The sequence below is a fragment of the Haematobia irritans genome, chromosome 4 (assembly GCF_050003625.1).
Source record: "Haematobia irritans isolate KBUSLIRL chromosome 4, ASM5000362v1, whole genome shotgun sequence".
NCBI lineage: Eukaryota > Metazoa > Arthropoda > Insecta > Diptera > Muscidae > Haematobia > Haematobia irritans.
This window is the reverse complement of record NC_134400.1, coordinates 205,346,045-205,366,180: the sequence shown is the minus strand read 5'-3', so window position 1 is coordinate 205,366,180 and position 20,136 is coordinate 205,346,045. Positions and strand designations below refer to the sequence as shown.

The following is a 20,136-nucleotide window of genomic DNA, read 5'->3' as shown; positions in this document are numbered from 1 at the left end:
AAACTCCTGTCCCGGAAGCTGCTTGTAGTCGGCTTTGACGTATGTTTCGTCGTCCATTACCACGCAGTCAAACTTCGTCAGCATCGTCGTGTACAGCCTCCGGGATCGCGCTTTGGCCGTCGTATTTTGTTTATCATCGCGATTTGGAGTCACTACCTTCTTGTAAGTCGATAGTCCGGCTCGTTTTTTGGCTCGATTCACGGTTGTAGACGATACACCCAGCTTATTTGCGGCATCTCGGAGAGAGAGGTTAGGGTTTCGCTTGAAACTACCGGCAACTCTCTTTGTCGTCTCAGCGGCTTCCGGTTTTCGATTTCCCCCCGATCCAGACTTCCTGGCTGTCGACAAACGTTCCCCAAACACTTTAATTACATTTGTAACCGTTGATTTGGAAACTTTTAGCGATTTTGCCAGCTTTGCGTGCGAGTAGCTCGGATGTTCGCGATCCGCGAGCAAAATTTTGATAAGCTGCTCTTCTTGCTTGGACGGCATTTTGACAACTGAAGAGTGAATTCCAAAATCAAAATAGGAGCAACATTCTACACACACACACCTTCAAAATGAGGGCTGTTCAGGGTTTTTAAATGCAAAATTGAAAGAAATACGTCAAGTTTATATTGACCTAATTTTGAAATTTCGCAAAGAAATATCTGGTTTGGCAAGCCATCTGTACCTGTGGCTTGAAAAGCAGCATTTTCATAGCTTCCGGGACTGTCAACCAAGAAATTTACGTGAAAGAGTGTTTGAATAAATGTCTGCTGCCTTTCCTGAAGAAACACGGTTGTTCCGTACTGTTTTGGCCGGATTTGGCATCTTGCCATTACGGTTAAAAGGCCATGGAGTGGTACGCCGCCAACAACGTGAAGGTGGTTGCCAAGGACAAGAACCCTCCCAACACGCCAGAGCTCCGCCTAATTGAGAAATACTGGGCTATTGTCAAGCGGAACCTAAAGAAGACCAAGAAAACTGCTAAGGACGAGCAGCAGTTTAAGGCAAACTGGCTTTCTGCGGCGAAGAAGGTGGACAAGGTGGCTGTACAAAATCTGATGGCAGGTGTCAAGCGTGAGGCCCGGCAATTCGGATTTGGAAAAGCGAAAGCCTAACTGAATATTTTTCCTGAATTTTATACTAATTGAACTTGAAAAAGAAATTTAATTTGATTTTTTAAATAAACGATTTTACCGATTTACATGCGTTTTCCCAAATTTTGTTTGGGAAAAGGGTGATACGGTCAAAATTTGACCAAATTTTGACCGTATCACCCATTAGCCCCCATATAAACGGACCACCAAATTTGGCTTGCAGACCCTCTACGAGAAGCAAATTTCATCCGATCCGGCTGAACGTTGGTACATAGTGTTAGTATATGGTCTCTAACAACCATGCAAAAGTTGGTTCACATCGGTCCATAGTTATATATAGCCCCCATATAAATCGATCCCCCGATTTGGCTTTCGGATCATCTAAGAGAAGCAAATTTCAACCGATCCGGCTGAAATTTGGTACATGTTGTTAGTATATGATCTTTAACAACCATGCAAAAATTAGTCCACATCGGTGCATAATTATGTATAGCCCCCATATAAACCGATACCCAGGTTTGGCTTGCGGAGCCTCTAAAAGAAGAAAATTTCATCCGATCCGGCTGAAATTTGGTACACGGTGTTAGTATATGGTCTTTAACAACCATGCAAAAATTGGTCCACATCGGTGCATAATTATGTATAGCCCCCATATAAACCGATCGCCAGATTTGACCTCCGGAGCCTCTTGGAAGACCAAAATTCATCCTGATTCAGTTGATATTTGGTACGTGGTGTTAATATATCCTCAAACACCAATGCAAAAATTGGTCGAAATCGGTCCATAATTATATATATCATCCGAGTCAGTTGAAATTTGATACATTGTGCTAGTATATGGCCGTTACCAACCATGCCTAACTAGGTCCATATCGGTCTATAGTATATATAGCCCTCAGATAAATCGATCCCCAATCACACAAAAAAACGTCCATATCAAGTTCATAATTTTATATAGCCCCCATATAAGCGACCCCCATATTTCAATTCTGGCTCTTTACGTACCGTGCAAAAGTCCATATCGATTCGTAATTATTTGTAGACTTACCTACACATACCTTTTTTGTCTAATATATACCACGTATGGACTAACTCACAATTTAGAAAACGATTTAAGATACCACAATCCAAGTAATTCGATGGTGGATGACAGTCTTTCGTATAAGTTTCTACGCTATCCATGGTGGCCATATAGGCCATATATACTTGTTTTTTCAATAACCACGTTTGAGAGGTCTCACTGTACTGACATCGCTTCCCAAATTTCAAACAATTGGATTAAATTTGCTGCCCCAGGAGGCTTAAGACATGAAATCTGGGCATCGTTTTATGGAGACTTTATCTATATATGGACCTACATTTTGTCTCCATTCAAATGTTTGCGTGATTTCAGGCGGACGTGCGGCTAAGGCTGAATCGACTCAGAATGTGACCAATACCTAAACTGAGATTCTTTGAAAAACGGAAACTTAGGTCAGTACGTCGATTCTAATTTTTGGAAGTCAACTTGCCCAGCGAAATCAAATATCGCTACTCTTACCTACCAAAAACCAAAAATACATATTTTTTTATAAAAAATATTTTTTTCTTAAAATTATTCTCATATCTTTAGCACAATACTAATGGTTCGTGGAAGAATTGGTATGGTACACAACTTTAACAAACTCCGTGTGCCTTGTAGTTTGGTTCTACTTACCCACAGAACTTATGAGGTATGTCGCCGGTGGCTTAAGAACACTACGTGCATATGCCCCTCTTACCACTTCCAGGGCACAGGGTTCACCACAAACCAACAGCATACCAGGGGCTACATGACCGGCATATCGTAGGGCTCTTGTAGCTGCAGTTAATGGTGCATTCCACCAACATTGGGCATTGGCCGATAAGAAATTCTGAAAAAAAGCAAAAAAAGAGACGAAAATTAAATAGATTGCACAAAAATAAACCGAAATTTCTCAAGAAGAAAATTTGGGTAAAGTCAATAATTTAATGAAGAAGTCAAACGTAAGCTACATGCGTAAGCCCCCCCCCCCCAAAAATTTTACATCAACCCACGAAGATATGAAAATGGCACGTTTAACATGTCCCACTGTTATGAATGAAGTAAACAATTTTATGGGTCAATGTAAGTCAACAAAAGATGGCAAGACTTACAGGTATTACAATTGAACTCAATGAATGGCCTATGAAGCATGTACACTGAAAAAAAGCCTACATACAGGGAGGTTGATATGCAATGCTACAAACTAAAGCGCTATATTTTTCAGTTTTTTTTTAATTAATTTGTTCACAAGCAAAAATGACGGCAATAATATCAACTTTTAGGATCAGATTAATTTTTTTTTTTTTATAAATTGGCTACATTTGACACGAATTGTGACCTTTAAACGGCCAACAAAGCCATTACACGCGGCATTAAAGTGGCTCTGCGGATAATTTCGGCTAATCACCGTCTCCAGCGAATCACCGTCTTGGGATGACCGATATTTTTAATTTTTGTTGTTGTTTTTTTTTTTTTTTTTGTTTTGATGCAAACCTTATTCTCCAAAATGCCGCATACTCAATATTCCCTCGGATTGAGATCCAGAGATTTTGGTAGTCAATATGCGGTAAAAATTAAGCGTGTAGCTTCCTTTTTAGGCCATATTTGATTGACGCATGATGTGTGTCATGGTTCCGTTGGAATGTCCATGGTCTGCGGGAGAGAAGTGGTGACACTTTGGTATGACAATCAATTGAATAGTCTTAGTGAGACAGAAATCGGCTTCTACTATACCTAAGCAAACCTAACCTTTGATCCCATTGTCGATGAATACAAGCAGCACACACCATTACCATCATCGGCCTTTTGAGTTTTGGTGGCCAATCGAAGGTGTAAATTTTTAGCCAGTGTTGCCAGTATTGGGGATTCCCCCAAATTGGGGATATCTTTTCGTAAGTGGGGACGAAACTTCTAAGTTGGGGGCTTGGGAATTTGGTGGGGAATTTTCATAAATTTGGGGATTTTTGTAAGGATTTTTTCGAGAAATTGGTTTAATCTTTTTTAACAAAATTTTATTTCTATAGAAAATGTTGGCAAAATTTTATTTCTATAGAGAAAATTTTTTCAGAGGTTTATTTAAAAAAAAAAAGTTGTCCTTAGAAAATTTTGTCAATATTTTATTTCTATCAAAAATTTTCTCAAAATTTTATTTTTATAGAAAATTTTGTCAAAATGTTATTTCTACAGAGAATTTTGTCAAAATTTTATTGCTATATAGAAAATTTTGTCAAAATTTTATTTCTTTAAAAAATTTTGCAAAAAATTATTTCTATAGAAAATATTGTTAAAATTTTATTTCTAACGAAAATTTTGTCAAAATTTTATTTTATTTAAAAATTCTCAAAATTTTATTTTTATAGAAAATTTTTTATTTCTATATAGAAAAATTTATCAACATTTTATTTATTTATAGAAAATTTTGTCAAAATTTAATTTCTATATAGAAAAATTTATCAACATATTATTTAGTTATAGAAAATTTTGTCAAAATTTTATTTCTATAGAAAATTTTGTCAAAAATTTATTTCTATAGAAAATTTTGTCAAAAATTTATTTCTATAGAAAATTTTGTCAAAAATTTATTTCTATAGAAAATTTTGTCAAAAATTTATTTCTATAGAAAATTTTGTCAAAAATTTATTTCTATAGAACATTTTTGTCAAAATGTTATATCTATAGAAAATTTTGTCAAAATGTTATTTCTACAGAGAATTTTGTCAAAATTTTATTGCTATATAGAAAATTTTGTCAAAATTTTATTTCTTTAAAAAATTTTGCAAAAAATTATTTCTATAGAAAATATTGTTAAAATTTTATTTCTAACGAAAATTTTGTCAAAATTTTATTTTATTTCAAAATTCTCAAAATTTTATTTTTATAAAAAATTTTGTCAAAATTTTATTTCTATATAGAAAAATTTATCAACATTTTATTTATTTATAGAAAATTTTGTCAAAATTTAATTTCTATATAGAAAAATTTATCAACATATTATTTAGTTATAGAAAATTTTGTCAAAATTTTATTTCTATAGAAAATTTTGTCAAAAATTTATTTCTATAGAAAATTTTGTCAAAAATTTATTTCTTTAAAAAATTTTGTCAAAATTTTATTTCTATAGAACATTTTTGTCAAAATGTTATATCTATAGTAATTTTTGTCAAAATTTTATTTTCTTTAAAAAATTTGGCAAAAATTTATTTCTATAGAAAATATTGTTAAAATTTTATTTCTAAAAAAAAATTTTGTCCTTAGAAAATTTTGTCAACATTTTATTTCATTTCAAAATTCTCAAAATTTTATTTTTATAGAAAATTTTGTCAAAATTTTATTTCTATATAGAAAAATTTATCAACATTTTATTTTTTTATAGAAAATTTTGTCAAAATTTTATTTCTATATAGAAAAATTTATCAACATTTTATTTAGTTATAGAAAATTTTGTCAAAAATTTATTTCTATAGAAAATATTGTTAAAATTTTATTTCTAACGAAAATTTTGTCAAAAGTTTATTTTATTTCAAAATTCTCAAAATTTTATTTTTATAGAAAATTTTGTCAAAATTTTATTTCTATATAGAAAAATTTATCAACATTTTATTTATTTATAGAAAATTTTGTCAAAATTTAATTTCTATATAGAAAAATTTATCAACATATTATTTAGTTATAGAAAATTTTGTCAAAAATTTATTTCTATAGAAAATTTTGTCAAAAATTTATTTCTATAGAAAATTTTGTCAACATTTTATTTCTTTAAAAAATTTGGCAAAAATGTATTTCTATACACCCTCAAAAAAAATCGCTTCTCTAACATATGTTCCAAACATATTTTGCAGGAAGCACATATATTATTCGATACTGCCGAAACATTAATATGTTTGTTTTATGTGAACATATTATATGTTTGGAACATTTTGAGCCCAAAAATTGTATATGCTTGGAAGAATTTTCCCCAAAGATGATTGTGCTCATTCCCTCACATAATTTTCACTTCCACGATATTTTTTAGTTCTTGGCACAATTTTATAAATCTTTTAAATTTTACCTTTCGCCTAGACGGAGAATCGAACCGAGGAGCATACAGTTTGTAAGCCAACACACTATCCACTGGGCTACGTAGCTGTTATAGTCACCAGTAGACAATTATCGTTATAAGTTACATTTATATAGCATAGTTTGCAGCGCCCACGAGCCCATGCAAACATAACATTATTTAACATAAACATACATTTGTTTGCCACGTGGTGCAGTGGTAGCATGTCTGCCTTGCATGCAAAGGGTCGTGGGTTCAATCCCTGCTCCGACCGAACATTTTTTTTAATTTACACATTTATATTTATACTAAATTAACTTTTTATAATGAAACTTGATATAAACGAAATGGACTGAGCTTTTGGATAAAATATTATTTTTTATTGCAAAAATAACAATTTTGTAACAGAAAACTGTTTTTGGTATAAAAGTTTGAAATTTTGGAAGGAAATCAAAAACTCTAACAAAAGAAGAACGTGGAGTCGAGTTTAAACATACATAAATAATTTCGTAATATACACATAAATTTATTTAAGCGTGAATAGTTTTTTACTAGCATTTAACACCATTTTAAATGCACTTAAAACTGATCGTGTTTTGCACTTAATTTCATTTTTACCTTTAAGGCCGGTATTAAGTTGGCATTATCGCTCTAAAATGACCCTGTTTTGCCTTTTACTTTTCTTTAATAATTCTTTTTAAAGAAAATAAACTTTTTCAAATGTATTAGATGCAAAACTCGGACATTAAGTCCGCTTTTATATTTGAAGGTGTCCGTCAACTCCTCTTGGACTACTTATTCATAAAGAGGTACTAAACTTTGTTTTTATACATTTTACTTTAATTTTTTAATTAATTTTTCACTATTTCCTCCTTTTTTCATTTTACTGTCCCAACTCTAAAAAGAGTAAAATGCCCTTTCGTTGTTTTTTATGAAGATCCCTTTGTAATTTTTGTATATTTTCCACCGTTTTTTAAATTTCCTTTGCCTGAATATTTTGACTTACTCCTCGTACGTATCGATTTCTTTTAACGAACACATGTCCAAACTTACATCAAATGCTGCTCTCAAGGCGAAAACACATGCTGTTTTTCTCTTTACTCAGAATACTAATTCTAATATTCAAATTAAATAATATTTAGACTTAAGCATATCATAAAACAGTTTTCCGAAACAACATACAAGCGGTTTCACAGAAATTGCTCTCTTTTGATTCTCTCGCTGTGTTATGTTGTATCTTTCGTCAACCCTCCCGATTTTTTTCTCTATACTCTCTCTCTCTCTCTGTCGATCTCTGAATAAAATATCACAACATATATATGTTTGCTCGAAATTTGTAAATTTATATATGTTTACATTCACACATATAATTTTTATGAAACATGCATGCCCCAAACATAATATATTCTAACATATTAACATATGTGTTCCAAACATTTAGTGTTAGTTTGAGAACATTACATGTTTGCACTTAAATATATTGTGTTTAAAAATTGTGCCCGAAACACATTTTGTTTATATCGAAACATATGAAAAACATATTTTTGTAACAGTGTAGAAAATATTGTTAAAATTTTATTTCTAACGAAAATTTTGTCCTTAGAAAATTTTGTAAAAATTTTATTTCATTTCAAAATTCTCAAAATTTTATTTTTATAGAAAATATTGTCAAAATCTCATGTCTATATAGAAAAATTTGTCAACATTTTATTTCTTTATAGAAAATTTTGTCAAAATCTTATTTCTATATAGAAAATTTTGTCAAAATTTCATTTCTATAGAAAATTTTGTCAAAATTTTATTTCCATAGAAAATTTTGTCAGAATTTTATTTCTAAAGAAAATTTTGTTAGAATTTTATTTCAATAGAAAAATTTTGAAGTACCTCTTTGCAAAATGTACCAAAACATCAGAAATACAAGCTCCCATTTTCATATCTTCAGCATTTGGAAGACGATCACCAGTGTCTTGGTATTGTGGTTCGAAATCTTGATCTTATTGCAGCTTGCTGGATTTGACAAAATGTTAATTTTTAAATTATTACAGAGCCTTTTTCTTTATTTTTTGGGTTCAAAAAAAAAAAAAAAAAACTTGTCAAAAATGTATTGGGGAGTTTTGTGAGGAATTTATATTAAATTGGGGATAATTTGGGGACAAGAACCAGAAAAATACTGGCAACACTATTTTTAGCAGACCTCTTTGACAAGTAAAGAAGATCATTTTGATTCTTATCAAACTTTTCAATTTGGAATGGCAGAATCGGTACACTCATAGAAAAAATCATGCACGGCGTGCTCATTTCAAAACGATTCGTTCATGAAAGCGAATCAACACACATGTGGTGTCAAACTGTGAACAGGCGGTGTCAATCTGACAACAATAAAATGACACCATGCGTTGTCAAAACAACAACCAGCGTTCATGATCTGAAAACGTTATGGTTACGACTTTGTAAACAAAATTAAAAAAATATTTCCCCTAGCGTGACTCGAACATGTGTTTTCTGCACCATACGCGTTAACAGTCGCCTTAGCACATTGCACCACCAAGGGAGTTGCCATAATAACGTCTAACGATTATTTTAAGACATTTCATGGTCAAAGAAAAATGAATGCCGTTCATGAAATCGTGAACGCCCGTGGACGAAATTGTGAATATTTCGTTTTGATTTTTTGTGAACGTTTCGGTTTCATTTTGTTACCGTCCATTCACGACTACCGAACGTAATTTTTTCTATTAGTGTATATGCAGCTCTTTCCAGTCTAGCATCGGTGAATTCTTGCCCTCTTTGGCTCTTCAATGGCTATAGTCTAAACTCAGTTTTCAATACGTGTTGCATCCGTTATCGCGATGCATTCCGCTCACGAACAAGTTTTCTAGCACTATTGCGTGAATTTCGATCAAATCTGGCCTTCACTTTTCGTATCATTTCTGGTCCACTTTTAGCATGCAATGCAACACTGCGAGTATCATGGCAACGAGCAATGGCACGAGAAACAAAATACTTGAATACAAATGTTTAGAGGAGCCACCATGGTGCAATGTTTTGCATGTCCGCCTTGCATATTCAGGGTCGTGGGTTTAAACCTAGTTTCGATAGTTTTCAGAGGTGGATTATCCCCTCTATGTAATGCTGGTGACATTTCTGGGTGTTTCACCGCAATATGGAACAACCTTCTGACTCGACTATAAACAGGAGGTCCCTTGTCATTGTGCTAAACATAGAATCGGGCAGCACTCAGTGATAAGAGAGAAGTCCACCACTGTGGTATCACAATGGACTGAATGGTCTAAGTGAGCCTGAACTAACCTAATGAACGGAACTTCGAATAACGAAAAGATTACCTGATCACTGTAGTGTTTTTCAGGCTGAAATATTAGCAATGAGAGAAGTAATTGTCCAAAAAATGTTGGCATTAATATATATATTCAGACAGTCAATCTGCAACAAAATCCTTGGACTCTGTGTTCCTTGGACTCGAAAACAGTCATCGACTGCCGCAAATCTCTCAATGAGATGGCTGAGCAGCACAATATTCACCTAATATGAGTGCCTGGCCTGAGGAACATACCGGGGAACTGCGAAGCGGATGAGTTAGCCAGGCTAGAGACATATTCCAGGGGAACTAACATAGAAGCTGTTGGTATGCCTCTGCCTACCTGCAAACTCTTACTGCGTGAGAAGGCTGTTATGTTGGCAAATGTTCGATGGGAGAATTGCAGGGGTTGTAACGACACCAAGCAAATATGGCCCCATTTAAACTTAAACCGCATATGCTAGTGTTCTCAAGACGTCAGATATCACTCCTGATATCTGCTATAACGGGTCGCTGCCTGATAGGCGATTTTGCAAAAAACTATTGGCGCGAAGTATAATGACTATTGTATGAGCTATCATGATGCGGAGGAAAAGGAATCAATTAAACACATTTTGTGTGAGGCGTAAGCGAATTTTAGGGACATATAGTTTTAGATTACTGGTGGACCTGGAAAACGTTAACTTAAGCAGTCTACTAATGTTTTCGGAACAATCTGGTTGGTTCAACACAAGAAAATAATAGAGAAGGTTCAGCGGTTAAAACTAGAAGTGCCCACATAAAGTAGGTACTTTTAGTTAATGTGGTATCACAATGGACTGAATAGTCTAAGTGAGCCTGGAACTTAATCGGGCTGCCACTTTAACCTAACCTAACGATAGTCACTTGTGGTTTTCACCCAAATATAAAGCAGTCACACTATCCCGCAATCACACACATCGCGAATAACTTTATTATACCCTCCACCATAGGATGGGGGGTATAATAAACAACGATGGCAGAATTGGTCCATATCGATCCATAATTATATATAGCCCCCATATAACCCGATGTCCAGATTTGACCTCCGGCGCCTCTTGGAGAAGCAAATTTCATCCGATCTGGCTGAAATTTGGTACATGGTGTTAGTATATGGTCTCTAACAACCATGCCAGAATTGGACCATATCGATCCATAGTTATATATAGCCCCCATATAACCCGATGCCCAGATGTGACCTCCGGTGCCTCTTAGAGGAGCAAATTTCATCCGATCCGGCTTAAATTTGGTACATGGTCTCTAACAATCATGCCACAATTGATCCATATCGGTTCATAACTATATATAGGCCCCATATAAACCGATCCCCAGATTTGACCTTCGGAGCCTCTTGAAGGAGCAAAATTCATCCGATCCGGTGGGAATTTCGGTACATTTCGCTAATGTATGGCCGATTACAACCATGCCAAAATTGATCCGTATCGATCTATATAGCCCCCAAATAAACCGATCCTCAATCACAGAAAAATCACAGTTGCCACTCGAGCCAAAAATAATCTACCAAAATTTTACTGTCAAAATTTTTGTATTTCTATAGAAATTTTTGTCAAAATTTTATGTCTTTAGGAAATTTTGTCAACATTTTATGTCTTTAGGAAATTTTGTCAAAAATATAATTTCTATACAAAATTTTGTCGAAAATTTATTTCTATAGAAAAATTTGTCAAAATTGTATTTCTATAGAAAATTTTGTCAGAATTTTATTGTTATTTCTATAGAAAAATTTTGAAGCATTTCATAGTTGGAGAGGTATTTCCAAAACATCAAGAATTCTACCAATCTACAAAACCGTAGGTTAGGTTAGGTTAGGTGGCAGCCCGATATTTCAGGCTCACTTAGACTATTCAGTCCATTGTGATACCACATTGGTGAACTTCTCTCTTATCAATGAGTGCTGTCCGATTCCATGTTAAGCTCAATGACAAGGGACCTCCTTTTTAAAGCCGAGTCCGAACGGCGTTCCACATTGTACACTGTTAGAAAAATATGTTTTTCATATGTTCCGATATAAACAAAATGTGTTTCGGGCACGATTTTAAACCACAATATATTTAAGTGCGAACATGTAATTTTCCTAAACTAACACTAAATGTTTGGGACATCTATGTTAATATGTTAGAATATATTATGTTTGGGGCATGAATGTTTCATAAAAATCATATGTGTGAATACAAACATATATAAATTTACAAATTTCAACTAAACATACATATGTTGTGATATTTTATTCAAAGCGACAGAGAGAGTATAGAGAGAAAAAGAGATGGAAACCGGGAGAGTTGACGAAAGACATTAATATAACACAGCAAAAGAGTCAAAAGAGAACAATTTCTGTGAAACCGCTTGTATGTTGTTTCGGAAAACTGTTTTATGATAAGGCCAAAAATTTGATATGTTTAAGTCTAAATATTATTCAATTTGAATAAAGAGAATATACATTCTGAACCAAGAGAATAGACATTTGAAAAACAAACAGCTTATGTTTTCGCCTTGAGAACAGCATTTTATGTATGTGTGGACATGTGTTTTGTTTATTATTTTGGCATTATTTTTTTCTTGGTTCGTTAAAAGAAATCAGGGGTCTTCATAAAAATAACGAAAGGGCACTATACTCTTTTTAGAGTTGGGACGGTAAAATGAAATAAGGAGGAAATAGTGAAAAATTACACAGTAAAATGTAAAAAAACAAAGTTTAGTTTCTCTTTATTAAAAAGTAGTCCACGAGGAGTTGACGGACACCATCAAATATAAAAGCGGGCATTAAGTTCGACCTTTACAGCTAAAACAATTTAAAAAGTTTATTTTCTTTAAAATGAATTATTAAAGAAATATAAAAGGAATTTTAGAGCGATGGTGTTAAATGCTAGTAAAAAACTGTTCACTCCTAAATAAATTTATGTTTATATTATAAAATTATGTATGTATGTTTATACTCGACTCCACGTTCTTCTTCTGTTAGTTTTTGAATTCCTTCCAAATTTTAAAGTTTTGTACAAAAACAGTTTTTTATTACAAGATTGTTATTTTTGCAATAAAAAATAATATTTTATCCAAAAATCATTCAATTTCGTTTATATCAAGCACTGTTACTGACTATAAATCTTTAATAACGCACATTTCGATGTTTCATTTAAAAAAATTAATATAGTATAAATATAAATGTGTAAACAAAAAAAAAAAAACAAAAAAAAAATGTTCGGTCGGAGCAGGGATTGAACCCACGACCCTTTGCATGCAAGGCAGACATGCTAACCACTGCTCCACGTGGCAAACAAATGTATGTTTCTGTTAAATAATGTTATGTTTGCATGGGCTCGTGGGCGCTGCAAACTATGCTATATAAATGTAACTTAAAACGATAATTATCTACTGGTGACTATAACAGCTACGTAGCCCAGTGGATAGTGTGTTGGCTTACAAACTGTATGGTCCTCGGTTCGATTCTCCGTGCAGGCGAAAGGTAAAATTTAAAAAATTTATAAAAGTGAATAATTTCTTCAACATTATTTGTATTACAGAGAAAGGTGCCAATAACTAAAAAATTTCGTGGAAGTGAAAATTACGAGTATGTTAGGGAATGAGCACAATCGTGTTTGGGAAAAATTCTTCCAAGCATATAATATTTTTGGCTCAAAATGCTTCCAAACATATAATATGTTCACATAAAACAAACATATTAATGTTTCGGCAGTATCCAATAATATATGTGCTTCCTGCAAAATATGTTTGGAACATATGTTAAAGAAGCGATTTTTTTTGAGGGTGTAGAGAAACCACTTAGAGAAGCTTTGAAACTCTCAGAAATGTCACCAGCATTACTGAGGTGGGATAATCCACCGCTGAAAAACTTTTTGGTGTTCGGTCGAAGCAGGAATCGAACCTACGATGCAAGGTGGGCATGCTTACCATTGCACCATGGTGGCTCCCTACCAAACAGTAAAAAAATCTGTCATTTTTGGTAGACTCGTGTTCATAATTGTATGTAGCCCCCATATTTCAATTCTGGCTTTATAATTAAAGCACAAAAGTTGATATTGGTTCGTAATTATTTTTTCACTATATATATACCTGTCAAGAACTGAATATATACGTATTTAATCGACCTTTCTTTTGTCTACTATATATGGACTAACTTACAATTTAGAAGATGATGTTAAGAAGTTTTAAGATGCCTTACCATCGGCCGCAACCCAAATAATTTAATTGTGTATGACCGTCTTCAGTATTATAAGCTTCTACGCAATCCATGGTGGAGGGTACATAAGATTCGCCGATAAGATGGCCGAACTTACAGCCGTATATACTTGTTTTGTTTCAGTTTATATTTAAAATTTTTAAAGAAATTTTCCCCAGCCCTATAAAATATACGTTATTCCAAGTATGTCTCAAAAATATTATGAATTAAACTTGGGTATACATTTCACTGGCCGTACGAATAAGTTCAATGACTAAAGCAAAAGAAAATTTTTCCTACACAGAAAAAATATGACCAAAATATTTCCAAATAAAAAGTTAATTAAAATTGAAAATGTAATCAAATTCAAAAATTAACTTATACAATTAACTTTATAATAAAATTTTAAAAATGTAAATTAAGAATAAAAATTATAAGTTTTTAATTAATGCATTTAATATACCAATTAACATTTTAATTCAATAAAAAAATCAATTAAAAATATAATTGAGAATTTTGTTGGGAAATAACACTTGTTTACAAAATAATTTTTTTTTCATGTACATTTGATGAGAGGTGACTTTTCTTATGTATTTTGATCTGCTGAATTCGAAAATGGAGGTTAAAAATTTTTATATGGAACAGTTTTTAAGATATTCCGTTATTTTTAGTACAATTTCAATGTAAACTAATGTAATTGGTTACGAACTTTTTATTGATTAATTAAATTTTGACTCAAATCTAAAGAAAAGCCCAACTATCATTATGATCGGAAATTTTATGAGGTAGTATAAGCTCTTCTAAAATCACAAGATTATTATTTCCTCTAACGGAAAAATAATTATTAATAAATAAACAATAATATAATAAAAAATTAATTGAGTTTTTTTCGCTCAAATTCAATTAAATTTTTAATTGAACCGAATAAAAAATTAATTTTAAGAACCGAAGAAATCAAATAATTTTTTGATCTATTTATATCAAATTAATTCGGTGATTGACACTATCATTTTTGTAATTGAAGCAATTTCAATTGAAAATTCTCAAAAATGGGAAAAATAATACCTGCAGATTTCTTTTTCGTCTTTTGTCTAAAATTTTTGTTTTGATGAGAACGAAAAAATTCGTTACTGGTAGTTCCCAAAAGTTCAAAAATGCAATACAATTTAGTTCAATTTTTGCAAGAAAACACTTTACTTTTCTTCTGTGCAAGTTGGTTCACTGATTTTTGATACACTATTTTCATGAATTTTATTTTCTTAGTGTAAAGCAAAACCTTAAAAATTAGTAACGCTTGAAAGGTCATCGCTTGCAAGTTAATTTCTGCTGATGCAATTTTTTTTTGTTTATATATTTATTATGTAATATTTAATTTGAGAATTTAAATGGTTATACTAATTGTCAATGAATTAAATATTATTGCTCAGACGGTTAAGTCACTTCAGTTTAGTCGACAAAAGGTTTTAATGTAAACCTAAACCAATATGTTGCATTGCGTAAAGTTTCTAAAAAAAAAGAAAAACCAAACAATATACGAATATATATATATATATATATATATTTTTTTTTTCAAAAGGAATATTTCAAAATTATCAAAAACAAATATATACGGCCGTAAGTTCGGCCAGGCCGAATCTTATGTACCCTCCACCATGGATTGCATAGAAACTTGTATGTTACTAAAAAAGTGTCATCCACAATCGAATTACTTGGGTTGCGGTATCTTAAGTTAGTTCATACGGGGTATATATTAAACAAAAACAAGGCCGATTAAATAGGTATATATATAATTTAGTTTGACAAAATTTTCTATAGAAATAAAATTTTGACAAAATTTTCTAAAGCAAAAAACTGTTGACAAAATTTTCTGTAGAAATAAAATCTTGACAAAATTTTGTATAGCAATAAAATTTTGACAAAATTTTGTTCAGTAATAACATTTTGACAAACTTTTCTATAGTAATAACATTTTGACAAACATTTCTATAGTAATAAAATTTTGACCAAATTTTCTTCAGATTCCTATATAGCTTCCATATATATGTTTTTCCGATTTGGGCACAAATGGCCAAAATACCCACATTTTTCGTATAAAATCGCATTGCTAAGTCGAAAATTTGTAAAAGTGACTCAAATTTTCCTTTATTTCTAATACATATCTATCGACCGATAAATCATAAACACACCTTTGCGAAGTTGCCTCAAAATTGGTTCAGATTAAAATGTTTCCCATATTTTTTACTAACATAGTGTACCATCCCAGGACATTAGCCGACTTAAATTTTAAGTCTATAGATTATAAATTTTGTTCAGATGGAGTCAGATTTAAATTTATGTATTTGGGACAAAAACCTTTGTATATAGTACCCAACACATTTGACGAATTTGATATAGTATCCAAAATGTGGATTTACAAAGTGGTGCAGAGTATAACATAGTCGGCCTCGCCCGACTTTAGACTTTCCTTACTTGTGTTTATTTGATTTACAAGAAAACTTCGTTTACCAAAATTTCGTTCCTCCGTAAAACAAATTCTGTGTTTTTTGTTTCAGTGCAAAAAAAAAAAAAAGTATGCTCATACATGTGTTTTCCACACTGTTTTTTTGTTTTTCTTTTATTTTTTTTTTTGTTGTATGCAGTTCAAATGTTTTATGACAACTTGTTTCTGACATGTCAAAGCCAACTGCAAAAAGTTGAACAACTTTTTGTTACTCGTTTGCCTTGTTGCCAGTAAAACAGAAAACAATGTTGACACGAGAATGTCCTTTCATACGAAAACCAGATGCATTTATCATGTCGATATTACAACTTTATATCACATACGCATTTGCAAAACATAAAACAAAAATAAATAATATCAGTCACTTTTTCATTGGCCAAATCTTACAAATATGATTTCATTATTACACACACATGTACATAAATGACTTCATGCTTTGCGAGTATAAAATATAAAAATGATTCAAGATGTTTTTTTATGTGTGAAATTAACTAAGAATACGAATTTTATTAAATCAGATTAGCCAAATTTAGGATCGAAGGGGGCAGATTTTTTATACGATTTCGAATTGGCCAAATAATTTAGCATCTTTAAAAATTTGGAAAATTCGATTTTTCGTCTTTTTTTCAAAATTTTAAAAGTCGACTGTGCCGAAGTAAAAAATTCGGCTTTTTCATTTTTTGTAGAAACTGGAATTTGTAATTCCCATTCTCATTTCAGCTGCCAATTTTATACCCGCCACCATAGGATGGTGGTTGTAACACATCGAAATATGGGTCTTAAACTCCTTAAAGTATCAACATTGGCCGTGGTGAAATTTCGAGTCGATTCGTATTGACCATGATGAAATTTCGAGTCGATTTAGCGATATCCGTCCGTCCATTCAACGATCCGTCCGTCTGTGGAAATTACGCTAACTTTCGAACGAAAAAATCTATTGGCTTGAAACTTGGCACAAGTAGCTGTTATTGATCTCGGATGGTATTCCAAAAGAGTCATAACGGATCAGTTTTAGATATAGCCCCCATATAAATCGATACCCAAATTTAACTTAGGCAACCTCCTGGAAGAGCAAAAAACTTTCACCCGATCCGCTTGAAATTTGGTAGGTAATATTATTATTTGCCTTCTAATAACCATGCAAAAATAGGTATAATCAGTCCATTATTATATAATGGACTATATAATAATATACTTATTATATGTATAAAACGATTCCCAGATTTGCCTTACGGAGCCTCCTGGAGGAGCAAATGTCATCCGATCTACTTGAAATTGAGTACGTGATGTTAATATATAACTTTTAACTACCGTGCACAAATTTGTCTATATGGCTCCATAATTATATATTGCTCCCATATAAAAGCCAAAAATAATCTACCAAAATTTGGAGACAATTTTTCCAAAAAAATTACCAAACAAACAAACCTTACTTTGACATTTTATTTCTATAGAAATTTGTAAAAATATCATTTTTATAGCAAAAAATTCTCAAAATTTTATTGCTATAGAAAATTTAGTCAAAATTTTATTGCTATAGAAAATTTAGTCAAAATTTTATTGCTATAGAAAATTTTGTCAAAATTTTATTTCTCCAGAAAATTTTATTTCTATCGAAAACTTTGTCAAGTGCAGTTCACTTTGGGTTGAGTGAATTACTCGAATTTATTCTGATAATTGGTTGATAGTTTTGCTGCAAGTAGAGGATGCTGATGAGGAATGTGGTAATTCCGAAACAGCTGTACATCCAACCATCTTGCAGTCTATAGGGCTTTGCCCAAATAAATTTGGCAAGCATACTTTTCCTCTGTTGGTTAAGCTACACTTGTAGTTTAGTCAATGCATGGCTTTAAGCTGAGATCAAAAACAACAATAACGATTGAAGAGAAGCCAACAATAACAAAAAAAAATTTTTTTCTATAGAAAATTTAGTCAAAATTTTATGTCTATATAAAATTTTGTCAGAATTTTATTTCTTAGAAAATTTTGTCAAAATTTTTTTTCTCCAGAAAATTTTGTCAAAATTTTATTTCTATAGAAAATTTTGTCAAAATTTTATTTCTATAGAAAATTTTGTCAAAATTTTATTTCTATAGAAAATTTTGTCAAAATTTTATTCCTATAGAAAATTTTGTCTAAATTGTACTTCTATAGAAAATTTTGTCAAAATTTTATTTCTATAGAAAATTTTGTCAAAATTTTATTTCTATAGAAAATTTTGTCAAACTTGTATTACTATAGAAAATTTGTCAAAATATTATTTATATAGAAAAAATTTTTCACAATTGTATTTCTATAAAAAATGTTGTCAAAATTTTATTTCTATAGAAAATTTTGTCTTAATTTTAATTTTATAGAAAATTTTGTCAAATTTGTATTTCTATAGAAAATTTGTCAAAATATTATTTATATAGAAAAAATTTTCACAATTATATTTCTATAAAACTGTTGTCAAAATTTTATTTCTATAGAAAATTTTGTCAAAATTTTATTTCTATAGAAAATTTTGTCAAAATTTTATTTCTATAGAAAATTTTGTCAAAATTTTATTTCTTCAGAAAATTTAATTTTTATCAAAAATTTTGTCAAAATTTTGTTTCTATAGAAAATTTAGTCAAAATTTTGGTTCTATATAATATTTTGTCAAAATTTTATTTCTATAAAAAATTTTGTCTAAATTTTATATCTATAGAAAATGTTATCAAAATTGTATTTCTATAGAAAATTTGTCAAAATATATAATATTTTGTCAAAATTTTATTTCTATAGAAAATTTTGTCTAAATTTTATTTCTGTAGAAAATTTTGTCAAAATTTTATATCTATAGAAATTTTTGTCAAAATTTTATTTCCATCGAAAATTTTGTCAAAATTTTGTTTCTATAGATATTTTGGTAGAAATTTTTTCTCAAAATTATATTAAATTACCAAACAAACAAACCTTACTTTGACATTTTATTTCTATAGAAATTTGTAAAAATATCATTTTTATAGCAAAAAATTCTCAAAATTTTATTGCTATAGAAAATTTAGTCAAAATTTTATTGCTATAGAAAATTTAGTCAAAATTTTATTGCTATAGAAAATTTTGTCAAAATTTTATTTCTCCAGAAAATTTTATTTCTATCGAAAACTTTGTCAAGTGCAGTTCACTTTGGGTTGAGTGAATTACTCGAATTTATTCTGATAATTGGTTGATAGTTTTGCTGCAAGTAGAGGATGCTGATGAGGAATGTGGTAATTCCGAAACAGCTGTACATCCAACCATCTTGCAGTCTATAGGGCTTTGCCCAAATAAATTTGGCAAGCATACTTTTCCTCTGTTGGTTAGGCTACACTTGTAGTTTAGTCAATGCATGGCTTTAAGCTGAGATCAAAAACAACAATAACGATTGAAGAGAAGCCAACAATAACAAAAAAAAATTTTTTTCTATAGAAAATTTAGTCAAAATTTTATGTCTATATAAAATTTTGTCAGAATTTTATTTCTTAGAAAATTTTGTCAAAATTTTTTTTCTCCAGAAAATTTTGTCAAAATTTTATTTCTATAGAAAATTTTGTCAAAATTTTATTTCTATAGAAAATTTTGTCAAAATTTTATTTCTATAGAAAATTTTGTCAAAATTTTATTCCTATAGAAAATTTTGTCTAAATTGTACTTCTATAGAAAATTTTGTCAAAATTTTATTTCTATAGAAAATTTTGTCAAAATTTTATTTCTATAGAAAATTTTGTCAAACTTGTATTACTATAGAAAATTTGTCAAAATATTATTTATATAGAAAAAATTTTTCACAATTGTATTTCTATAAAAAATGTTGTCAAAATTTTATTTCTATAGAAAATTTTGTCTTAATTTTAATTTTATAGAAAATTTTGTCAAATTTGTATTTCTATAGAAAATTTGTCAAAATATTATTTATATAGAAAAAATTTTCACAATTATAT

At 30.8% G+C, this 20,136-nt stretch overlaps 1 protein-coding gene across 2 annotated transcripts in view; it reads right to left on the bottom strand.

Annotated features, from left to right (window-relative positions):
* Positions 1-20,136, bottom strand: part of ko (Stork-head domain-containing protein knockout) — a 283,660-nt gene that overhangs the window by 10,690 nt on the left and 252,834 nt on the right. For both annotated transcript variants that reach the window (XM_075304326.1, XM_075304327.1), the window contains exon 3: positions 2,779-2,974. In XM_075304326.1, the coding sequence (XP_075160441.1) occupies positions 2,779-2,974 (196 nt within the window). The remainder of the gene's footprint in view (positions 1-2,778; positions 2,975-20,136) is intronic.